At 47.0% G+C, this 22666-nt stretch overlaps 1 protein-coding gene across 1 annotated transcript in view; it reads right to left on the bottom strand.

Moving 5' to 3' along the window:
* Positions 1-807: 807 nt before the first annotated feature.
* Positions 808-22666, bottom strand: part of KPNA7 (karyopherin subunit alpha 7) — a 34076-nt gene continuing 12217 nt past the window's right edge. The window contains exons 3-10 of the mRNA XM_032266538.1: positions 21978-22060; positions 20964-21232; positions 18955-19037; positions 14836-15099; positions 12365-12598; positions 9110-9292; positions 5930-6076; positions 808-1194 (exon numbers count right to left, since the gene is read on the bottom strand). Coding sequence (XP_032122429.1) covers positions 1108-1194; positions 5930-6076; positions 9110-9292; positions 12365-12598; positions 14836-15099; positions 18955-19037; positions 20964-21232; positions 21978-22060 — 1350 coding nt within the window. The 3' untranslated portion in view covers positions 808-1107. The remainder of the gene's footprint in view (positions 1195-5929; positions 6077-9109; positions 9293-12364; positions 12599-14835; positions 15100-18954; positions 19038-20963; positions 21233-21977; positions 22061-22666) is intronic.

The following is a 22666-nucleotide window of genomic DNA, read 5'->3' as shown; positions in this document are numbered from 1 at the left end:
CTGCAGCACCAAGAACCAATGATATGGTATCCTCAAGTCAAAGTCTGTCCAGAGGTCAGGCGCGGTGGCTCACACCTATAATCTCAGCACTCTGGGAAGCTGAAGCATGTGGATCACTGGAGATCAGGAGTTCAAGACCAGCCTGGTCAACGTGGTGAAATCCCATCTCTTTTTTTTTTTGAAAACGGGGTTTCACTATGTTGGTCAGGCTGGTCTCAAACTCCTGACCTCAGGTGATCTGCCCGCCTTGGCCTCCAAAGTGCTTGGATTACAGGTGTGAGCCACCATGCCTGGCCAAAACCTCATCTCTTTTACTAAAAATACAAAAATTAGCTGGGTGTGGTGGCAGGTGCCTATAGTCCCAGCTATTCGGGAGGCTGAGGTAGAAGAATCGCTTGAACCTGGGAGACGGAGGTTGCAGTGAGCTGAGATCATACCACTGCACTCCAGCCTGGGTGACAAGAGTGAAACTCCATCTTAAAAAAGAAAAAAATAAAAAAATAAAAACAAAGTCTGTCCAGATAGTTATAAGACCATTCTACTGCTTGAAGGTATTGCTTTAAGATCTTTTAAAAGCCAATTACTAAGCAAATGTTTATTTTTATTTTTTTGAGACAGTTTCACTCTTGTTGCCCAGGCTGGAGTGCAATGGCACAATCTTGGTTCACTGCAACCTCTGCCTCCCGGGTTCAAGTGATTCACCTGCCTCAGCCTCCTGAGTAGCTGGGATTATGGGTACACACCACCACTCCCAGCAAATTTTATGTCTTTTTAGTAGCAACAGGATTTCACTATGTTATGCAAGCTGTTCTTGAACTCCTGACCTCAGATGATCCACCTGCCTTGGCCTCCCAAAGCGCTGAGATTACAGGCATGAGGAGCTATACCCAGCCTAAACAAATGTTCTTAGGAGATGAATTCCACATGGCTTTAAGATGCAAGTGGTTTATCTGAAGTTCAGATAGAGAAAGGTGTACATGCTGAACATTTTATTAACGTTAAGTTTAAAAGCTTTACATTTGGGTTACACTAAGATACAGGGCTGCTGCTTCTTAAAGAGGTTATCCACTGGCATTGGGTTGTTGGGTTAGGAGTAAGGGAGCTTGGCTATTTTTTTGCTAAGCAGTCACAATTTATAAATTCACAATCTTGGTCTACGACTTGGCTCATTAACATTAGGCTCTCATCTTCTTCCTTCAGGAGAGAACAAAAACTGTTATACCTCCAGGATTCTCAGCACATCATCACTGCACATTTGACAAAACGCACCTTGTAACAAAATCCACCCTCTTCACCATGTCTAAGCCATCAAGTACATTCACATTGAATTAATTAAGTACATTCACCTCAGTAGCAATTAAACACAGTCACATTGAGCAACCACCACCACCACCACCACCCACCTCCAGAACTGTTTCACCTTGTACAACTGAAGCTTAGCATCTATTAAATCAGGGGTCCCCAACCTCCTGTCCCTGGCCTGTTAGGAACTGGGCCACACAGCAGGAGGTGAGCAGCAGGGCAGCAAAAAAAGATTCCTCTGTATTTACAGCCACTGCCCATGGCTCGCATGACCGCCTGAGCTCCACCTCCTGTCAGATCAGCAGCAGCATTAGATTCTCATAGGAGTATGAACCCTATTGTGAACTGTGCCTGAGAGAGATGTAGGTTGCCCACTCCTTATGAGAATCTAATGCCTCCTGATCTGTCACGGTCTCCCGTCACGCCCAGATGGGACCATCTAGTTGCAGGAAAAAAGCTTAGGGCTCCCACCAATTCTACATTATGATGAGTTGTGTAATTATTTTATTATATATTACCATGTAATCATAGAAATAAAGTACACAATAAATATAATGCTCTTCTGGAAACCATCCCCTAACCCCAAAGTCAGTGGAAAATTTGTCTTCCATAAAAACTGGTCCCTAGTGTTAAAAAGGCTGGGGATCAGGTCAGGCACGGTGGCTCACACCTGTAATCCCAGCACTTTGGGAGGCCGAGTCAGGTGGATCATGAGGTCAGGAGTTCGAGACTAGCCTGACCAACATGGTGAAACCCTGTCTCTACTAAAAATACAAAAACTAGCTGGGCATGGTGGCACGTGCCTGTAATCCCAGCAACTCAGGAGGCTGAGGCAGGAGAATTGCCTGAACCTGGGAGGTGGAGGTTGCAGTGAGCCGAGATCGTGTCACTGTACTCCAGCCTCGGCGACAGAGTGAGACTCTGTCTCAAAATAAATAAATTTAAAAAGCTGGGGATCACTGTATTAAATCACTCCTCATTTCCTCCTCCGCCCTGCACCTGGCAACCACCATTGTCTCTACAAATTTGACGACTCTAGGTACCACATGTAAGTGGAATCACACATTTGTCCTTTTGTGACTAGCTTGTTTTTAAATGCAGTTATGATATACTAGAACACCATCCTGACAATGAGTAAGGAAACGATGGGAATAGCTACTATTTCTAGATGAGAAGTCTTTAACCTAGAGTTCTTGGATAAGCCCCAGGGATTCAACCCCCTTTGAGAGAGGAGTCTTTTTTTTTTTTTTTTTTTTTTTTTTTTGAGACAGAGCCTTCCTCTGTCACCTAAGGCTGGAGTGCAGTGGAGTGATCTCAGCTCGCTGCAACCTCTGCCTCCTGGGTTCAAGCAATTCTCTTGTCTCAGCCTCCTGAGTAGCTGGGATCACAGGCGTGCATCATCATGTCCAGCTAATTTTTGTATTTTCAGTAGAGGTGGGGTTTTGCCATGTTGGCCAGGCTGGTCTCAAACTCCTGACCTTAGGTGATCCACCCCCTTGGCCTCCCGAAGTGCTGGGATTACAACCATGAACCACCTTGCCCGGCCAAGTCTCTTTTTTACGAGGTTTTCATAGGAACCCTTAACCTAGAAGATGCTTATAACCATTATCACCATTCTAGGTCATCTTTTTTTTAGTTTTTTGAGACAGTGTTGCTCTGTTGCCCAGGTTAGAATGCAGTGGCACAATCACAACTCATTGCAGCCTCCATCTCCCGGGATCAAGCAGTCCTCCTGTTTCAGCCTCCTGAGTAACTGGGAATACAGGCACATGCCATTACGCCTGGCTAATTTTTTTTATTTTTTGTAGAGATGGGTTCATGCTATCTTGCCCAGGCTGGTCTCGAACTTCTGGGCTCATGCAATCCACCCACCTAGTCTCCCAAAGTGTTGCAATTACAGGCGTGAGCCACCGCACCTGACTTGAGGTTTTGTTTTGTTTTGTTTTGTTTTGTTTAAGATGAAGTTTTGCTCTGTCCGCCGCCCAGGCTGGAGTGCAATGGTGCGATCTTGGCTCACTGCAACGTCCGCCTCCCAGGTTAAAGCGATTCTCCTGCCTCAGCCTCCTGAGTAGCTGGGATTACACTCATGCACCACCACGCCAAGCTAATTTTGTATTTTTAGTAGAGACAGGGTTTCACCATGTTGGCCAGGCTGGTCTCAAACTCCTGACCCTCAAGTGATCAGTCTGCTTCAGCCTCCTAAAGTGTAATCCCAATTACAGACATGAGTCACTGCTCCCAGCCAAGAGCATCCTCTGTTGTCCCAAATCAAGATTAACTGCCCCAGCTAACCACAGCATCCACCAGCATACAATCAATATGATCAGGTCATATTGATTGTATAGTCCTGTATTTTGCTGATAAGTCACCTTTGACAGCTTAGTGTCAGCCCGTCACCCTGCCTTTTTCTGTTGGTCAGCTAGCAGGCCTTCACATAGCACTGCCCCATCCATGGGGTATACTGGCAGCTCATCTGAGAAGGTTCTATCAGTTCACCACAAGGAGGGCCCCCCACCCTTTTTCCTCCCTTCCCCAGTATCTTCTTGTTGCCTCTCACTCAGATATACTATACATCAACTTCATCAACTTCACTGACTTTTATCTGGTCATGTAATAAATGTTTATCTGGTCATGTAATAAATATGAGGTTGCCTTCCTCATATAAAAGTATCTGATATGACTGAAAATCAAACCACAATGAGATACTACTTTATACCCATGAGGATAGCTACTACCAAAACACCCAGAAAATAACAAGTGTTGGCAAGAGTGTGGATAAACTGGAATTCTTGTACATCCTTGGTAGGGACGTGAAATGGTACTTCTACTATGGAAAAGAGCATGGTAGTTCTTCACAAATGCATAATGGAATTACCATATCATCTAGCAATTCCACTTCTGGGTATATACTCCAAAGAATAGGGCCAGGCGTGGTAGCACATGCCTGTAGTCCCGGCACTTTGGAAGGCTAAGAGGAGTGGCTTGCTTGAGCTCAGGAGTTTGAGACCAATCTGGGCAACACAGAGAAATCCCATCTCTACCAAAAAAAAAAAAAAAATAGAAGTTAGCTGCCAGTGTGGTGATGCATGCCTGTAGTCCCAGCTACTTGGGAGGCTGAGGTGGAAGGATTGCTGGAGGTCAAGGCTACAGTGAGCTATCATTACAGCCACTGCCTGACAGCCTGCACAACAGAGCAAGACCCTGTCTTGAAAAAAAAAATGCAGCCAGTCGTGGTGGCTCACACCTGTGATCCCAGCATGTTGGGAGGACAAGGCAGGCGGATCACCTGAGGTCAGCAGTTCAAGACCAGCCTGACCAACATGGAGAAACCCCCTCTCTACTAAAAATACAAGATTAGCTGGGCATGGTGGCACATGCCTGTAATCCCAGCTACTCAGGAGGCTGAGGCAGGAGAATCACTTGAACCTGAGAGATGGAGATTGTGGTGAGCCAAGATTGCATTACCGCACTCCAGCCTGGGCAACAAGAGCAAAACTCCATCTTAAAAAAAAAAATTCACGCAGGGACTCTAACAGGCTAACACATCCATGTTCATAGCAGTGTATTCATCACAGCCAAATAGTAGAAGCAACTCACATATCCTCTGACAGGTGAATGAATAAATACATAGCAGTGTATTCCCCATAGCCAATGGTAGAAAAGACTCACTTATCGATTCACAGGTGAATGAATAAATACAATGTGGCATATACATTCAATGAAATATTATTCAGCCTTAAAAAGGAAAGAAATCCGGATGCGTGCTATGACATGGATGAACCTTGAAGACACTATGCCGAGTGGAAATCTATCAGTCACCAAAGGACAGATATTGTGCAATTCCACTCATGATGTCCCTAGAATAGTCAAGTTCAGAGAGACAGAAAGCAAAATGATAGTTACTAAGGGCTGGGGGAAATGTGTGTTGGGGACTTTGTAGTTAATAGGGAGTTTCCATTTGGGAAGTTAAAAACGCGGTGGAGATGGGCTGGGCATGGTGGCTTATGCCCGTCATCCCAGCTCTTTGGGATTACGCCGAGGTGGGTGGATTATTTGAGACCAGGAGTTTGAGATCAGCCTGGCTAACATAGGGAAACCCTGTTTCTGCTAAAGATTAGCTAGGTGTGGCAGTACATCCCTCTAATCCCAGCTACGGGAGTGGCTGAGGCTCAAGGATCCACTGAATCTGGGAGGCGGAGGTTGCAGTGAGCCGAGATCACGCCACTGTCCTCCAGCCTGGGCAACAGAGTGAGACTATCTCAAAAATAAAAATAAAATAAAAACTGAAAAAAATAAAAGGTCACGTTAGCATCGAATCCCCTCCCCTGCCATACATCTCCCAAAAAGGAGACCAGTAGAGTGAAGTTTTACGCCAGAGGCAGCAGGACAAGCTCCCGAGGCAGCAGGACAAGCTCCCAAGGCATTAGAAGAACTTCCAGGCAAAGAAGGTGACCCGATACAGCAAGGGTAGGGGAAACACATTAACTTTGGAGGATGGGGCAGGACAGAAGCCCACCTGCCCAGTCACCTCCCACAACCAACAGCCCAGGCCCTGGCAGGGTGACCCTCTGCAGAGGTGGCCCTACCAGGACCCCTGGACACTCCTTCGCACTCCTAAGTCACTTACCTCGCTAAAGTGCTTCTCGATGATGTTCAAAGCCGACAGGCTAATCTGACGGTTCTCATGCAGTTGTAAAGCTTCAATTCTATCAATTCCACCGAGTTCTTCTACCAGAAGACACACATTTTCCTTCTCAGACAGTTTCTCTGCCGCCTGTGACCAAGTGCGAGGGCACATGAGACCCCCGGCAGGACCTCTGCCAGCCCTCAAGGGAGCTGCCCTCAGTGGAAGCAGACCAAAGGTTACTAATCCGGAAGGGGTAGCTGCAGTTTTGCTTTCCCCAAATTGGTTGAAAATTACATGATCTTCCTCCCATTCCAGGTATCCATGATATATAGACATATATCATAAATACAGGGCCAGGCACAGTGGCTCACGGCTGGAATCCCAGCACTCTGGGAGGCCAAGGCAGGTGGATCACTTGAGGTCAGGAGTTCAAGACAAGCCTGGCCAACATGGTAGAACCCCATCTCTACTAAAAATGCAAAAGTAGCTGGGCATGGTGCAGTGCCTGTAATCCCAGCTACTCAGGAGGTTGAGGCACAAGAATGCTTGAAATGGGAAGCAGCGGTTACAGTGACCGAGACTATGCCACTGCACTCCAGCCTGGATGACCGCATGAGACACAGTCTCAAAAAAAATACGAGAAGATACACAGGAAGGACTTGGAAGGTATCATAATTTTGTTAACATTTTGTGTAGAGACAGCATCTTGCCGCATTACCTAGATTAGCCTCCAACTCTGGGTCTCAAGCGATCCTCTTGCCTCAGCCTCCCAAAGTGCTGGATTATAGGCATGAGCCACTGCACTTGGCCCAAATCTTTTTTTTTTTGAGAGTCTTGCTCTATCACCCAGGCTAGAGTGCAGTGGCGTAATCTCTGCTCACTACACTCTCCACCTCTCAGGTTCAAGAGATTCTCCTACCTCAGCCTCCCAAGTAGCTGGGACTGCAGGTGCACACCACCATGACTGGCTAATTTTTAAAATATTTTTGTAGAGAGCAGGTTTCACCATGTTGGCCCTGCTGGTCTTGAGCTCCTGTCCTCAGGTGATCTGCCCACCTCTGCCTCCCAAAGTGCTGTAATTACAAGCATGAGCCACTGCACTTGGTCCAAATTATCTATTCTTTATCTGTGTAGTTTGCTCTAAGTTGCAGGGTGCCATTGGGTTGAGTTTCAAATCTAGTCTTGACTCAAATTGTTCAAGACAGTTACATTAAAAAGATGCTTAAAGTGGGCCTTGAAAGGGAGCTCCTGGTGTCACTTTGAAGTTTTTCAGATGGTTTTGTCACCTATAAAAGGACCTTAACTAAGCTGGGCACAGTGGCCCATTCCTATAATCCGAGCACTTTGGTAGGCTAAGGTGAGAGGATCAGTTGATCCCAGGAGTTTAAGACCAGCCTAGGCAACATAGCAAGACCTCATATCTACTAAAAATACATAAATTAGCTGGGTGTGGTAGCATAAGCCTGTAATCCCAGCTGCTTGGAAGGCTGAGGTTGGAGGATAACCTTAGCCCAGAGGTTGGGGCTGCAGTGAGCTGAGATTACACCGCTGCATTCCAGCCTGGGTGACAGCATGAGATCCTGTTTCAAAATATATTTGTTTTTAAATTTTTACTTTCAGAGACAGAGCCTTGGTCTGTTGTCCAAGCTGGAGTGCAGTGGTATAATCTCAGCTCACTGCAACCTCCACCTCCCGGTTCAAATCATTCTCATGCCTCAAACTCCTGAGTAGTTGGGATTACAGGCATTAGCCACCACACTTGGCTAATTTCCTTTTTTTTTTTTTTTTCCTTTGTTTTATAGAGATGGGGTTTCACTATGCTTGCCAGGCTTGTCTTGAAGTCCTGACCTCGGGTGATCCACACGCCTCGGCCTCCCAAAGTGCTGGGATTACAGGCATTAGCCATCACTCCCAGCTCAAAAAAGAGTGATTTTGCAAAGGACCCTAACCAAATGAATCTAGCTAGCCTCCAGGATTGCCCTGATGATCCCTGACTCCTGATGCTCAAAACCTGTGTAGTTCCCCACTCAATGAATCATGGTGACCTGTGTAACCAATAAAATGTTATAAAAGTGACATAATGTGACCTCCAAGGTCACGTCGCAAAGGACACTGAGACCCTTGCCTTGTTTTAAGACCCCTTGCTCCATAGGAAGGCAATTGCTGTGATGTGAGGACACTCAGTCACCTCGATGGAGAGGGGCCACATGTCCAAGTGACTTCTCAGCACCGTGTGAGCCGCCTGAGAAGCCAATCCTCTTGGCCAGGCATGGTGGCTCACACCTGTAATGCTAGCTCTTTGGGAGGCTGAGGCGGGAGGATGACTTGAGCCCAGGAGTTAGAGAACAGCCAGCAAGACCCCGTCTCTACTAAAAATACAAACACTGGCCAGGCGTGGTGGCATCTGACTGTAGTGCCAGGGATTCTGGAGGCTGAGGTGGAGGATTGCTTGAGCCAGGATATCAAGGCTGCAGTGAGCTAAGATCACAGCACTCCAACCTGGGCGACAGAGCAGAGATCCTCTCTCTCTCTCAATAAATAAAAATAGCTACAGCCACTCCCCAACCTGAGCTATTAGTGACTGCCCCTTTATCTGATTTACTTTATCCATAGCTCCCTCCCCGATGCATCTGTCCTCCGTTTCTCTCCTCATACATAATGTCCATCACAGCAAGGACTTTGCACTGTCATAGTCTGAGCATCTGAAAAAAATACCTGGCACATAGACATTGGTTTGAGAAAATGAAGACAGTGGTCCTTCAAGATGGCTCTTTTTGTGTTAATCCACAGGACACGTGGACAGAGGAGGGAGGAGGGATTAGGGGAACAGAAATAATCCAACTTGGATTTTGTTCTGAGACAGAGTCTGGCTCTGTCACCCTGGCTTGAGTACAGTGGCATGATCTCAGCTCACTGCAACCTCCGCCTCCTGGATTCAAGCGATTCTCCCACCTCAGCCTCCTGAGTAGCTGGGATGCAGGCATGCACTACCAGCTAATTTTTGTATTTTTAGTGGAGACAGGTTTCACCGTGTTGGCCCGGCTGGTCTCAAACTCCCGACCTCAGGTGATCCACCTGCCTCGGCTTCCCAAAGGCAACTTGGGTTTTACGAGCCAAATTAAATATCTTCATCCAGTTGGAGACAGCTATTTACAAACCAACCTGTTCAGGACATCTCACCTCAAGGATGAAAGAGATGACATCGAGGATGATGAGAACAATTTTAACATCTGGGGCTGTGAGCAGATTCACCAGGGGCTCCAGGATCCCAGAATGGACGAGCTGGATCAGCTGATCCATGGTGGCCCCCGTTACAAAGTTCGCCACCGTCCAGATAGCCTCTTTCTGGACTTTAAATTCTCCCTGCAGAACAAGAATGTTTACATTCTCTACAGGTCCTGAAGAACCTAAATATAGTGACACCAACTTGGTTCACTTTCTAGGGAGCCTGGTGACAGCCAAGAATGCCTGTACCATTTACATAGAATGCCTTGACTATCTGCCTCTAGTTCTTTTTCTTTCTCACCCCCCCACCCCCACCCCCACGGCTCACTCTGTCTCCCAGGCTGGAGTGCAGTGATACAATCTTGGCTCACTGCAACCTCCACCTTCTAGATTCAAGAGATTCTCCGACCTCAGCCTCCTGAGTAACTGGGATTACAGGCACCTGTCACCATGCCTGGCTAATTTTTATACTTTTAGTAGAGACAGGGTTTCATCATGTTGGCCAGGCTGGTCTCAAACTCCTGACCTCAAGTGATCCTCCCATCTCAGCCTCCCAAAGTGCTGGGATTACAGGCGTGAGCCCCCATGCCCAGCCCCTGTCTCTAGTTTTTGATCAGAAGACGGCATCTTTGAAAAGCTAAGAAGCAGGCAGACAGACTGAGATGGGGTCTTAAAGGGAGGCTCTAAGATTAAATAGGCTCATTTGCCCACATTAGGCTATGGGAAAATGAAACTGACATTAACCAATCCAGTCAATCTACATAGACGGAGTTATGCTTGGGGTTTTAGATGATAGTGACCTATGTCTGCATTTCTAGTCTTTCTGATCTAGTAAAGATTTGGACAAGAAGCTATAAAGGCTGGGAACACAGATAAAGCCTGAGGGACCAAGCCAGCCCAGAGGTGACAGAGAAAGAGCCTAGAAATATCGCTCAACGGGCTGGGCGTGGTGGCTCACACCTGCAATCCCAGCACTTTGGGAGGCTGAGGCAGCCAGATTGCCTGAACTTAGGAGTTCAAGACCAGCCTGGGCAACATGGTGAAACACTGTCTCTACTAAAAACACAAAGTTAGCCAGGCGTGGTGGTGTGCACCTGTAATACCAGCTACTCAGGAGGCTAAGGCAGGAAAATCGCTTGAACCTGGGAGGAAACGTTTGCAGTGAGCTAAGCTCGTGCCACTGCGCTCCAGCCTGGGCAACACAGCAAGACTCCGTATCAAAAAAAAAAAAAAAAAAAAGAAAGGAAGATTACTCAATAAATCTTTGCATTTATAATGTATACTTGGCCCAGAGATATGGGAAGAGTTTATCTTCTATTTTTCTATTCCCATTTTATTATTCCCATTTTATGGCTGGGGAAAACTGACCTCAGTGTAAAAACACAAAACAAATAACTTATGGGTCCAATCAAGTTCTAGTTCAAAAGACACCACTTGAAATATAAATGCTCTTTGGTTTATAACTAGACGTTTCTCACTAGAATATGTACAGATTCACAGGGGAGTGCAGGACAAGTAGTACCGAATAGATTGGAAGAAGCTATAATTTCGGTGACACGCCTGGCCTTTCTTGCCTAGCCTGTCATACCTGATGCACCCCTGGGAACCCACTACCCAACCTGAGAACAGGAACACTGCCAGTAGCTTCTCCTCACCCCCATGGGACTCCGCCTGCCTCCCCACCCCTAGCCCAAGGTAACCACTCCTGACTACAGATGGTTTAAACACAGCTCAATTCTTTAAAGGTGGCAAAAAGAAAAATGCAAAGGATAGTCATTGCTCTTGCGAAAGGGGAGTGTAAATCAGAAGAATGAAGCTTTTTTCTTTTCTTTTTTTTTTTTTTTTTTTTTTTAAAGAGATGGAGTTTCACTCTTGTTGCCCAGGCTGGAGTGCAGTGGCGCGATGTCAGCTCACTGCCACCTCTGCCTCCCAGGTTCCAGCAATTCTCCTCTTTCAGCCTCCCAAGTAGCTGGGATTACAAGTGCCCACCACCATGCCCAGCAAATTTTTTGTATTTTTAGTAGAGGCAGGGTTTCACCATGTTGGCCAGGCTGGTCTTGAACTCCTGACCTCAGGTGGTTCACCTGCCTCAGCTTCCCAATGTGCTGGGATTACAGGTATGAGCCACTGTGCCTGACCCTTTTTTCTTTTTTCTTTTTTTTGACACAGGGTCTCATTCTGTCACACAGGCTGCAGTGCAGTGGTGTGATGCTAGTTCATTGCAACCTTGACCTCTCAGGCTCAATAGATCCGCCCACCATAGCCTCCCAAGTAGCCGGGACTACAGGCATATGCCACCACGCCTGGCTACTTTGTGTATGTGTGTGTACATATATATATAATTTGTAAAGATAAAGTTTTGCCACATTGCCCAGGCTGGTCTCGAACTCCTGAGCTCAAACTATCCACCCTACTCAGCCTCACGAAATGTTACAATTACAGGCATAAGTCACTGTGCTCAGCCTGCTTTATTGTATTTCTACATTTAGATTAGAATTTTGTTGACATTGCCACTTTAATCAATTTAACTTGGCTTCCCTTCAGTGTCTAATATCACCATAGCCTGATAGGGTTTTCCTCCTAAAAACAAAAACTCCACCCTCTTTTGGTAGGGAGAGAATAGACAGCACATTCCTTCGCTACCACTTAGACATAAGCCAATATTTAGTAGCTCAAGAGCTTTCTGGATGGTTGAGCCATGGGGTCACTTTGTCACTGAACAATGCTTTTTCCATCTTTCAAATCTTTTTTTTTGAGATGGAGTTTCGCTCTTGTCGCCCAGGTTGGAGTGCAGTGGCACGAGCTCAGCTCACTGCAACTTCTGCCTCCCAGGTTCAAGCGATTCTCCTGCCTCAGCCTCCCAAGTAGCTTGGACTACAGGCGCCCGCCACCACACCCGGCTAATTTTTTGTATTTTTAGTAGAGATGGGTTTTCACCACATTGGGGAGGTTGAGGTGGGCAGATTACCTGAGGTCAGGAGTTTGAATCCAGCCTGGCCACCGCGCCCGGCCACATCTTGCGAATCTCGAATGGGTTCTTCAGAATGGAATGCCCCCTTCCTTTTTTCAGGCAGACCTAGGAATCTCAGGTTTCATAGCTCCCCTGTGATCTCAATTAATTTGCTTGCCTATGTCTGGATTCCTGAAGGAGTTCAACACAGTGCTATTGGAAAGTAGTCCTTTGCCATGGTCCCTGTGTGCACCACTTACGTGTTTTAGCACAGCCACCAAAGGAGGCAAGACGTCGTAGGCAAGCAGCTGCTGGATGTGGTGACAGGGCCCTGCTGCCACGTTGCTCAGGGCCCAGGCTGCCTCCTTCTGGATAGAGGGCTTGTTGTGTTGGAGGAGCTGGGGGAGCACGTTCAGTATGCCCGTGTCGATGGCCCTCTGCGTCTGTTCATCTGTGCCCGTGACAATGTTTCCCACGGTGCGGAGAGAAGGGGTCTGGAAGAACAAGACTAGCTGTCCAAGTATTGCAAGTCTGTCACAGGAGAAGGCAACAATCACACCAACCCGTTCCCTCTCAAACATTGCCATGCTTTGCTGACGGTAGTCTGGAAGTCTGCACAGGAACTGTATCTCTGATCATTATTTATTCAACTCATGCATGGCCTTTTTATTTTTTTTTAGGGGTAAGGTCTTACTGTTACCCAGGCTGGAATGCAGCGGCGTGATCATAGCTCACTGCAGCCTCTAACTCTTGGGCTCAGGTGATCCTCTTCCCTCAGCCTACCAAGTATCCAGGACTACAGGTGTGTGCCACCATGGCCAGCTAATTTTTAAATTTTATTGTAGAGGCGGGGGTCTCGCTATGTTGCCCAGGCTGGCCTCAAGTGATCCTCCCGCCTTGGCTTCCCTAAGTGCTGGCATCACAATCATCAGCTGCTACGCCTGGCCCATCACTATCTCCATGTGATTTAAAGGAACTTTTAGGTCTCCGACCTGTTTGGCTCAAGTAGGATAGAAATACCCAAGAAATATCTTTATTGAGAAATGCTGTTGTGCTTTTCATATGCTTTCAATTTCATCATCGCATGCTAAATTTATGATAGCCTTTTTTTTTTTTTTTTGAGTCAGGGTCTTGCTCTGTCCCCCAGGCTGGAGTGCAGTGGTGTGATTTTGGCTCACTACAACCTCCACCTCCAGAGTTCAAGCAATTCTGCATCAGCCTCCTGAGTAGCTGGGATTATAGGCATGTACCACCACAGCCAGCTAATTTTTATATTTTTAGTATAGACAGGGTTTCACCATGTTGGCCAAGCTGGTCTCGAACTCCTGACCACAAGAGATCTGCCCGCCTTGGCCTCCCAAAGTGCTGGGATTACAGGCGTGAGCCACTGTGCCCGGTGACTATAGCCTTTATCATGTAATAATGACTGAATTAGTATTTAGCAGCAGTATCAAGCTTGTTGAATATTTAATTGGAGATAATGAGATCGCAATGGCATTTCTTGGTATAGTCAGGAACTCCTTCACAAAAACTCAGAAGATCCCCAGGACAGGTCTATGATTGGGCTCAAAACAACTCTCCTACAAGGGCTGATGATGGCTTTATTTGGGTTTTTCTGCACTGTAGTGGCAGCCCCAGTGAAGTCCAGCAACAGTTCTAGAATGTTCCTAGCCTATTAGGCTACTTACGTGATACTAAAGTGAGAGGTATAAGTGGTACTTCAGGCCAGTCACAGCCTTACCAGGGCATCTCCAAATAGACCACAGAACTCAGGGATAAGCAACTTATAGAATTTGCTTCTCCACTTTGGGAGTCCAAAGAGGGAAGATCACTTGAGGTCAGGAGCTCGAGACCAGCCTGGCCAACATGGTGAAACCCCATCTCTACTAAAAATACAAAAGTTAGCTGGGCGTGATGGTGCATGCCTGTAGTTCCAGCTACTCGGGAGGCTGAGGCAGGAAAATCACTTAAACCCGGGAGATGGAAGATGCAGGGAGTCTAGATCATGCCACTGCACTCTGGCCTGGGTGACAGAGTAAGACTCTATCCCCCCCCCCAAAAAAAAGCTTGTCTTACCTCATGTTCTCCATGCCCCTAGCACCATCCCAAAACCAACCTTGACATCTGAGAAATCCTATGCTAATCTCAAAACAGATGATCATTAAGGCTGCAGAGTATGAAAGTAGGTAAAAGATTAGGAAAGTCAAGAGTATCATGGCAGCACAGAGGCATCGTCAATATAACGCACCCACCTTTCAAAGCAGGGTATGACGTAGGCAACATGTTTAATAACATAACAAAGCGGCAGGGCGCAGTGGCTTGTGCGGTCATCCTAGCATTTCGGGAGGCTGAGGTGGGCAGATCACCTGAGGTCAGGAGTTCAGGACCATCCTGGCCAACCTGGTGCAATCCCGTCTCTACTAAAAATACAAAAATTAGCCAGGCATGGTGGTAGTGGGCGCCTGTGATCCCAGCTACTGGGGAGGCTGAGGCAGAAAAATCACTTGAATCCAGGAGGTGGAGGTTCCAGTGAGCTGAGATCATACCACTGCATTCCAGCCTGGGTGAAAAAAGTGAGACTCTATCTCAAAAAAAAAAAAAAAAAAAAAAATAGAGAGAGAGAGACAATAGCAAAGACCAGGGAAATGCAGATGACAAGCCTTGCCCCAGAGCCTGCTGAAGTGACTATGATTCAAGGACACGAATCTGCAGGGCCCGTGATGACACTTACCAAGACATTGAGCTCTGAGCTGTTCAAGAGCGCCACCAGCCTGGGCAGGACCCCCGTGTCAACCACTTGGCCGATGCGCTTGCTGCAGCTGTCAGTGAGGTAGGACAGCGCCCAGCAGGCGTCAGAGAGAACCTCGCTGTCATGATGCTGTAGGAGGTGGAGGAGGGCCGGCAGTATCTGCTTCACCGCAGTGTCACAAGGGTACGGGTTCTTGTTTCGGCACAGGTTCGACAAGGTCCACGTGATATTCCGCAGGAATGTGATCTGTAACAAGGAGACTGCCTCCAGCATCCGGTGTAAAGGAGAGAAAATGCAAACAGCAGTGTGTTCTTACCATTTCCAATCAGTATCATGGATCAGCATGAACCAGAACTTTTTAACACTTTCATTCATTCATTCATTCATTTGGACAGTCTTGTTCTGTCGCCCAGGCTGGAGTGCGGTGGCACAATGTTGGCTCACTGCAACCTCTACCTCCCAGATTCAACCGATTCTCCTGCCTCAGCCTCCTGAGTAGCTGCAATTACAGACACCCATCACACACGCCCAGCTCATTTTTAAAATTTTTAGTAAAAATGGGGTTTTGCCATATTGCCCAGGCTGGCCTCAAACTCCTGACCTCAAGTGATCTGCCGGCCTCAGCCTCGGCCTCGGCCTCCCAAAGTGCTGGGATTACAGGCTGTGTGCCCAGCTGAATCAGAGCGTTGAGCTTCAAATAGAAATGTGTTGTAGGCAGTGATGTGTATTAGGGACACAGGATGAGCTTTATATTTCACATTCCAACTTTAGGTGGAGCCTTCCTTGTGTCTTTCAAAGTGTTCCTTCCCAAGCAAGGTTTACTTGGTCTTTCCACTGGTCTAGAACACCACGGGCATGTCATCCCCATATTTCTGGTCTTCTATTTGAGGATAAGTCTTCCTACTCTGCCTCTGAATCCCATCCATTTTGGCCTTTAATGATTATTAATTTTAAGTTTTGTAGAGACAGGAGGTCTCGCTATGTTCCCCAGTCTGGACTTCAACTCCTGGGCTCAACTGGTTTGCCTACCTCAGCCTCCCAAAGTGCTGAGATTACAGGCGTGAGTCACCACACCTGGCCCTTAATCTTTGCCTTTACAGATTCTGCCCAGAATTACCTCTGACTCCAAGTCACTCCCACCAATTAAAAAAAAAAAAAAAAAAAAACATTCTAGGACTGTGAGCCGCTCCCCCTTCCACCCCTTTTAGCCATCACCCCACCTCTTTCAGTGTCCATCCTCAAGGAGGCATCTATATTCACTACCTCCCAGATTCCCAATTGTTGGGGTTTTTTTTTTTTTTGAGACAGGCTCTCACTCTGTTGCCCAGGCTGCAGTGCAGTGGCACGATCATAGCTCACTATAGCCTCCACCTCCCAGACCCAAGTGATCCTACCTCAGCCTTCTGAGTAGCTACGCTCGAGGCATGCTTTTTCGTAGAGACAGCGTCTTGCTATGTTGCCCAGGCTGGTCTCAAACTCCTGGGTTCAAGGAATCCTCCCACCTCGGCCTCCCAAAGTACTGGGATTACAGGCATGAGCGCCTGGCCTCCAGCTGTTCTTCAGGCCATTCTAGTCATGTTTCTGCCCCTAATTCTTTGGGGTTAGGAATGGGAATCACCTCCTTCCAAGTCACCAAACTCAGCAACTGTTTCTTGGTCCTAAAGTGACTGTCCCTCTCTGCTGTGGTTAGAAGTCAGCCCTTCACCTTTTGAAAGAGATCTTCTTGGCAACCATGACACCACGCCTGGTTTTCTACGGCCAAATGAACTGTTGCTGCTCAGTCATTCTGACAGGCTCTGCCCGACTTTAGAACCTTAGAGCCCGCAGGACTGGGTCCCAGGCCCTCCTCACACTCAAGGTCAGGGGTTGACAAGCTCTTTCTATAAAGGGCCAGATTGTAAACATTTTCAGCCTGTGGCCTCTGTGGTAACAACTCAACTCTATCCTTGCAGCTCAGACAGTGTGTAAATAAATGAGCGTGGCTGTGTGCCAGTAAAACTTTTTTTTGAGACAGGGTCTCACTCCATCACCCAGGCTAGAGTGCAGAAATGCAATCATAGCTCACTGCAGCCTCTGCCTCAAGCAACCCTCCCACCTTGCCTTCCCAAGCAGCTGGGACTACAGACGTGCTCCACCATGCCCAGCTGATAAAACTTTGTTTACAAAGCAAGCAGCTTGTCAGGACAGGTTTGTGACCCCTGGCCCCAGTTGACCTTGCCCAGCTGGGTGATACATACACATAGGTCACCTAGGGGGGCACATCTCTCAACCCGACTCTGCTGTAATGCGTCTCTAAGTTGCCTCAACTTAACCCCCACAATGAAAGGTACGATTTCTTTTTTTCCTGCACTTTCCCCTTTCTCTAAGAATAGACAGTCATCTGAACAACCTAACCTGAAACCTAGGGGCATCCCGGCTTCTTCCTGTCTCCCTTTCATGTCTATGATAGCCACATTCCAGACCCACCTGCTCCACCATCTCCCTCTGCTATATAATTCTACTGCAAGCAGCCAGATGGGTGTTTCTGGAAGATCAGACCACTTTATTCCCTTGCCTCAAAATCCTCCAAAGCCTCCCCATTGCCAGCAAGAGGGTGTCTAAGCCCTTTCCCTGCTTGACATTGTAAGTATTCTCTAGTTGGAACCCTCCTTGGGTCATGGCTAGTCTTTTTTTTTGCTCAACCATGTCAGATTTTCTTTCCAGCTTGAAGTGGGTTTTTTTTTTGTTTTTTTTTGTTTTTTTTTTGACAGAGTCTCACTCTGTTGCCAGACTGGAGTACAGGGGCACAATCTTGGCTCACTACAACATCCGCCTCCTAGGTTCAAGCAATTCTCCTGCCTCAGCCTCCAAGTAGCTGGGATTACAGGCATCCACTTACATGCCCGGCTAATTTTTGTATTTTTAGTAGAGACTGGGTTTCACCATATTGGTTAGGCTGGTCTCGAACTCCTGACTTCAGGTGATCCACCTGCCTCAGCCTCCCAAAATGTTGGGAATACAGGCGTGAGCCACAGCGCCCAGCTGAAGGTTTTGAACATAGTCCCCTAGCTTCTTTTTGTTTGAGGGCAACCTAGAACCCAGTTCCTAAACCAGAAGTCCTCTTCAATCAACAACCACAATCAACCAACCTTGACTCTCAGCCTCAAAAGATCCTGTTCCCCATGAACAGAACTGGTGAGACGTTAACCCATTTATGCCAGAGGTTGCGACATTTTTGTGGTGAAAAATCAGACCTTGGTAACCTTGAGCAGGTTATAAATAACTCCCACAAGCTTAGCGTTCCAATAATGGAACACTAGGCATAAATGTTAAACTATGATCCTAGAATGGAGATCTCAGCCATCTATTTTGCAAGATGGTAAGCTTGTGGACCTCTTCCAGTGCCTCAAACAGAGGGATCAGTGCTACTGGTCCCTAAAGACAGAACTGAGTCAATCTTTACCTAAAATGATACTCAGTCCTAAGCCTTGCTATTATTGTTTTTTTTGTTGTTGTTGTTTTTTGTTTTTTATGAAACAGAGTCTCAATCTGTCACCCAGGCTGGAGTGCAGTGGTGTGATATTGGCTCACTGCAGCCTCCATCTCCTGGGCTCAAGCAATCCTCCTGCCTCAGCCTCCTGAGTAGCTGGGACTACAGGCATACACCATCACGCTTGGCTAATTTTTTTTTATTTTTAGAAGCCGGGTCTCACCTGTGTTGCCCAGGCTGGTTTTGAGCTCTTGGTGTCAAGTGATCCTTCTGTCTTGGTCCAGCAAACACTGGAATCATAGACATGAGTCGCCATGCCCAGCCCTGAGCCTTGTTTTCAAGTCCCTAAGAGACTAGACAGCAGCCACATGATCTAGCATTGATTTGGAAGTACTTCCCAATTTCCCAACATTAGAATTTGTTACCTAGCTAGGTTCTCTCACATTTAGACACTCGCTTGGCCTGGTACTGTGGCTCACGTCCATAATCCCAGAACTTTGAGAGGCTGAGGTAGGAGAATTGCTTAAGGCCAGGATTTCAAGACCAGCCTCGGCAGAATAGTGACACCCATCTCTATTAAAATTATTTTAAATTTTTAATTCAAAAAAATAAAGAGAGAAAAAGACACTCACTGGCAGGGTGTGTGAAATCAAGGCGAGCAGATGTGGGATAGCATTGCTTGAGATGATCTTATCTCTGAACTCTGGGCCGTCGCCTACAAATACATCAGAATGTGACATTCAGGGAGAGAACAAAGACAATCCTGAAGCGGGTGACCTGTTTTTTAAGGGTCTGTGCAAAGGGCAAGAGAAAAAAACTCATTCCCAGGTTTGGCAAGTAGGTAACATAGCCACATACTCAATTCTGGGTGTCTGGCATGGCTGGTGGGTGGACAGTCCTGATGTAACAAGCAGGCATCCCTCGTCAGCAATGTTAGAAACAGAGGCTATGGGCATAGCAGAGCCAGCCAACTCAGCAAAGGTGGGCTGATGGCATTTCACAGCATGGTTCTTAGGAAGACGAAGGCTGGTGCAGACCAAGGTGTCTTCCCAGAAGACCCTGGCACAGGGCAATACTTCCAATGCAACTCAGAATAGTCTGGGGATCCGTAGGTGCTGGTGACCAGCCATCGGCTACTTTAGCTAGCATAACAATTTTAGACCCATAAGTCTCTATTTGTATTTGTTAACCATAAGGCAAGGCGTCACATCGTACCCTACAGTCTTGCCTACTTTACTGCACGCCAAGCAAAATGGGAAGACAGCTTCTCTACTAGGTACTTCTGCAAGCCATTTTTTTTTTTTTTTAAGACAGGATCTTACCCTGTTGCCCAGGCTGGAGTGCAGTGGTACGATCATAGCTCACTGCAGTCTCGACCTCCAGGACTCAATCAATCTTCCCACCTCTGCCTCCTGAGTCCCTGGGACTATAGGCATGCATCACTATGCCTAGTGAATATTTTTATTTTTTGTAGAGATGAGATCTCATTACATTGCCCAGGCTGGTCTCAAATGCCTGGGCTCAAGCAATCCCCCCACCTCTGCCTCCTATAGTGCTAAGATTAAAGGCATGAGCCACTACGCTAAGTCTCTGCAAGCATTTTTGTGTTGTTTTGTTTTCGCAGTTATTTTACATTCTGTTTGCTAATTCCAATATGTGAAATCCTTGGAGGTCTAATCGTACCGTTTCTGCTGACTCAGTCATGGTGGGTTGCTGCTTCTCTGAACTTGAAAATGCTAATAGTTGGCTGATCTTAATTTGTCAAAATCCTGAGGGACTCAGCTGAGTTTTCCTTAAAAAGATACTAGATTGATGTCAGCCAGGAATCTGAGGGCTTCCAACCCTACAGCACTAACTCACTAGACCCCGAAGGAAACACGGCATTGAGCGCCACATTCAAAAAGGGAGTCTTCGGATTGCATTTGCAGGGAATGCTTTTTAGCCCAAACCAAGGAGTTTTGTTTTTTTGTTTTTGTTTTTGGCGTGTTCCCTTAGCAGCTTCCATGGAAGGCAGAGTCCTTCTAGGATCTCGAGTTATGTCAGGGTCTGTCATAAACTCCCACACTGCATGAGCCAAAGACTTGTTCTTGGAGCCACTAAGCCCTGAGGCTGTAGGACCCTGGTATTGACAGATAGCTCTAATTAGCCTATGGCTTCAGTACACACTGTATCATCCTGTTTCAGCTTCAATATTTGGCTTCTAAACTTGGATTTGAGGGTTTTTTTTATTTTTGAGACAGAGTCTCCCTCTGTTGCCCACACTGGAATGCAGCGGTACAATCTCCTCCTCCCAGGCTCAAGCAATTCTCCTGTCTCAGCCTCCCAAGTAGCTGGGACTACAGGGCACACGCCACCACACCCGGCTAATTTTTGTATTTTTAGTAGAGATGAGGTTTTGCCATGTTGGCCAGGCTGATCTCAAACTCCTAACCTCAAAGTGATCTATCCACTTCGGCCTCCCAATGTGCAGGGATTACAGCTGTGAGCCACTGTGCCTGGCCTCGCGCTAAGTTATGAAATAGCTCATTGTACTCTTGACAGCACTTCTAGGTATTTACGTGGCAATGGGTTCTGGGGCATTGAGTGTACCCCACCAACAAAGGCCCGCCCTTTTCTTAGCCCGCTAAGGGGAGAGTCTCACCGGCTATGTTACCAAGAGCCCACACTGCCTGTTCACACACAGCCAGGTTGGGGGAAGACAGGAGCGCGATCAAGGGCTGGATGGCTCCCCCTTCTACCACGGCTCGAGTCTGCTCCGAGGTCCCTGCAGCAATGTTGGTGAGGGCCCAGGCGGCCTCAAACTGCAAGCAGGGGTAAAGTGATGACTTCAGGAACTCCACCATCCTGGGAATGAGGCCCGCTTCGACAGCCAATTTCAGAGGGGGGTTCTTTTCCTGAGATAGCATTTTCCTATGTAATGAAAGAGAGGGTGGGGAGGGGGAGGTCATGTGAGGGAGGTTTTAAGGACCTTTTTTTAGGCCAGGTGCAGTGGCTCACACCTGTAATCCTACCACTTTGAGAAGCCTCAGCAGGCAAATCATTTGAGGTCAGGAGTTCAAGACCAGCCTGGCCCACATGGTGAAACCCCCATCTGTACAAAAAAATACAAAAATTAGCTGGGCATGGTGGTACACACCTGTAATCCCAGCCTCTTGGAAGGCTGAGGCAGGAGAATCACTTGAACTCAGTAGCCAGAAGTTGCAGTGAGCCAAGATCATGCCACTACACTCCAACCTGGGTGACAGAGTGAGACACTGTCTCAAAAAAGAATAATAATAAAAAAAGAACCTCCTTTTATACATGTTCTTGGCATTCCTAACTATCAGATGAGGCACATAACTGGGTCTGAGCTATTTTATATCCTACTGTTCAGAAGACAGCATTTTGCAGTGATCAAGCAACACTTTCCCCTTTAAGGTATTATCTACAAGCGGAAATTTCTGTAAATTAAGCAATTCATTTCTGACAACACATCGAATCTTTTAAATTGCCCTCAAGGACAGTGTAGAACCACAATCTCATCTCACTTGTAGATGGGCTACCTTTTTGTGTGTGTTTTACAGGCATATTGCCAATGCCAAGAAACCAAATAGGCCACTGGACCTCATGGCTAACTATGAACCTGCTAACAGCAGAAGTCTGTTTGGAGAGATACCTGGCTGTCTGGGTGGCCTGGAAACACCGGGCTGGATCTGAACTATTCACACCTTGGATGATTTCACCCAGAGTGAGGCTGACCTGCAAGGAGAGACACATTCAGGTCAGATTCTCTGCCAAAAGGAGCTGTCAACATCACCTCGTCTAGCCGTCATTCTCTGGTTAAAATAGGCTGACTTGAACAGGACGTCCCATCTTGCATGCTGTTCTCTATTGGGAGAGGCAAGAACATTTGGTGGTCCACGGATCTCACAGATCTGGGTGACACTTCCCATGCTTAGGGGAGAAGTCATTCCTATCATTACTTGGATCCCAAGAACATTTTTATCCCATGCAGTAAGAACTTGCTACTGGATACGAAACATGGCAGACTAAGGACGTCCAAAAAATTCTCTCCTCCATAGAAGCAATAAGAAAACTGACCAAAATAGAATCAACTTTTTCAGCACTGTAGAAATTGACCAAAGGCTTGCAGCCAGTTGTTTTATTCAAGCCAGGAAGTATTCATCCAGGAAAGACAGCTGAATCTCAGTAAGAATCATGATAGTGGCTGGGCCTGGTGGCTCACACTTGTAATCCCAGCATTTTGAGAGGCCGAGGCAGGCAGATCACAAGGTCAGGAGATCCAGACCATCCTGGACAATATAGTGAAACCCAGTCTCTATGAAAAACACAAAAATCAGCTGG

The sequence above is a fragment of the Sapajus apella genome, unplaced genomic scaffold, assembly GCF_009761245.1.
Source record: "Sapajus apella isolate SASKATOON/1434 unplaced genomic scaffold, GSC_monkey_1.0 scaffold159, whole genome shotgun sequence".
Taxonomy (NCBI): Eukaryota; Metazoa; Chordata; class Mammalia; order Primates; family Cebidae; genus Sapajus; species Sapajus apella.
The sequence above is the reverse complement of the archived record's forward strand: the minus strand, read 5'-3'. Positions and strand labels throughout refer to the sequence as shown.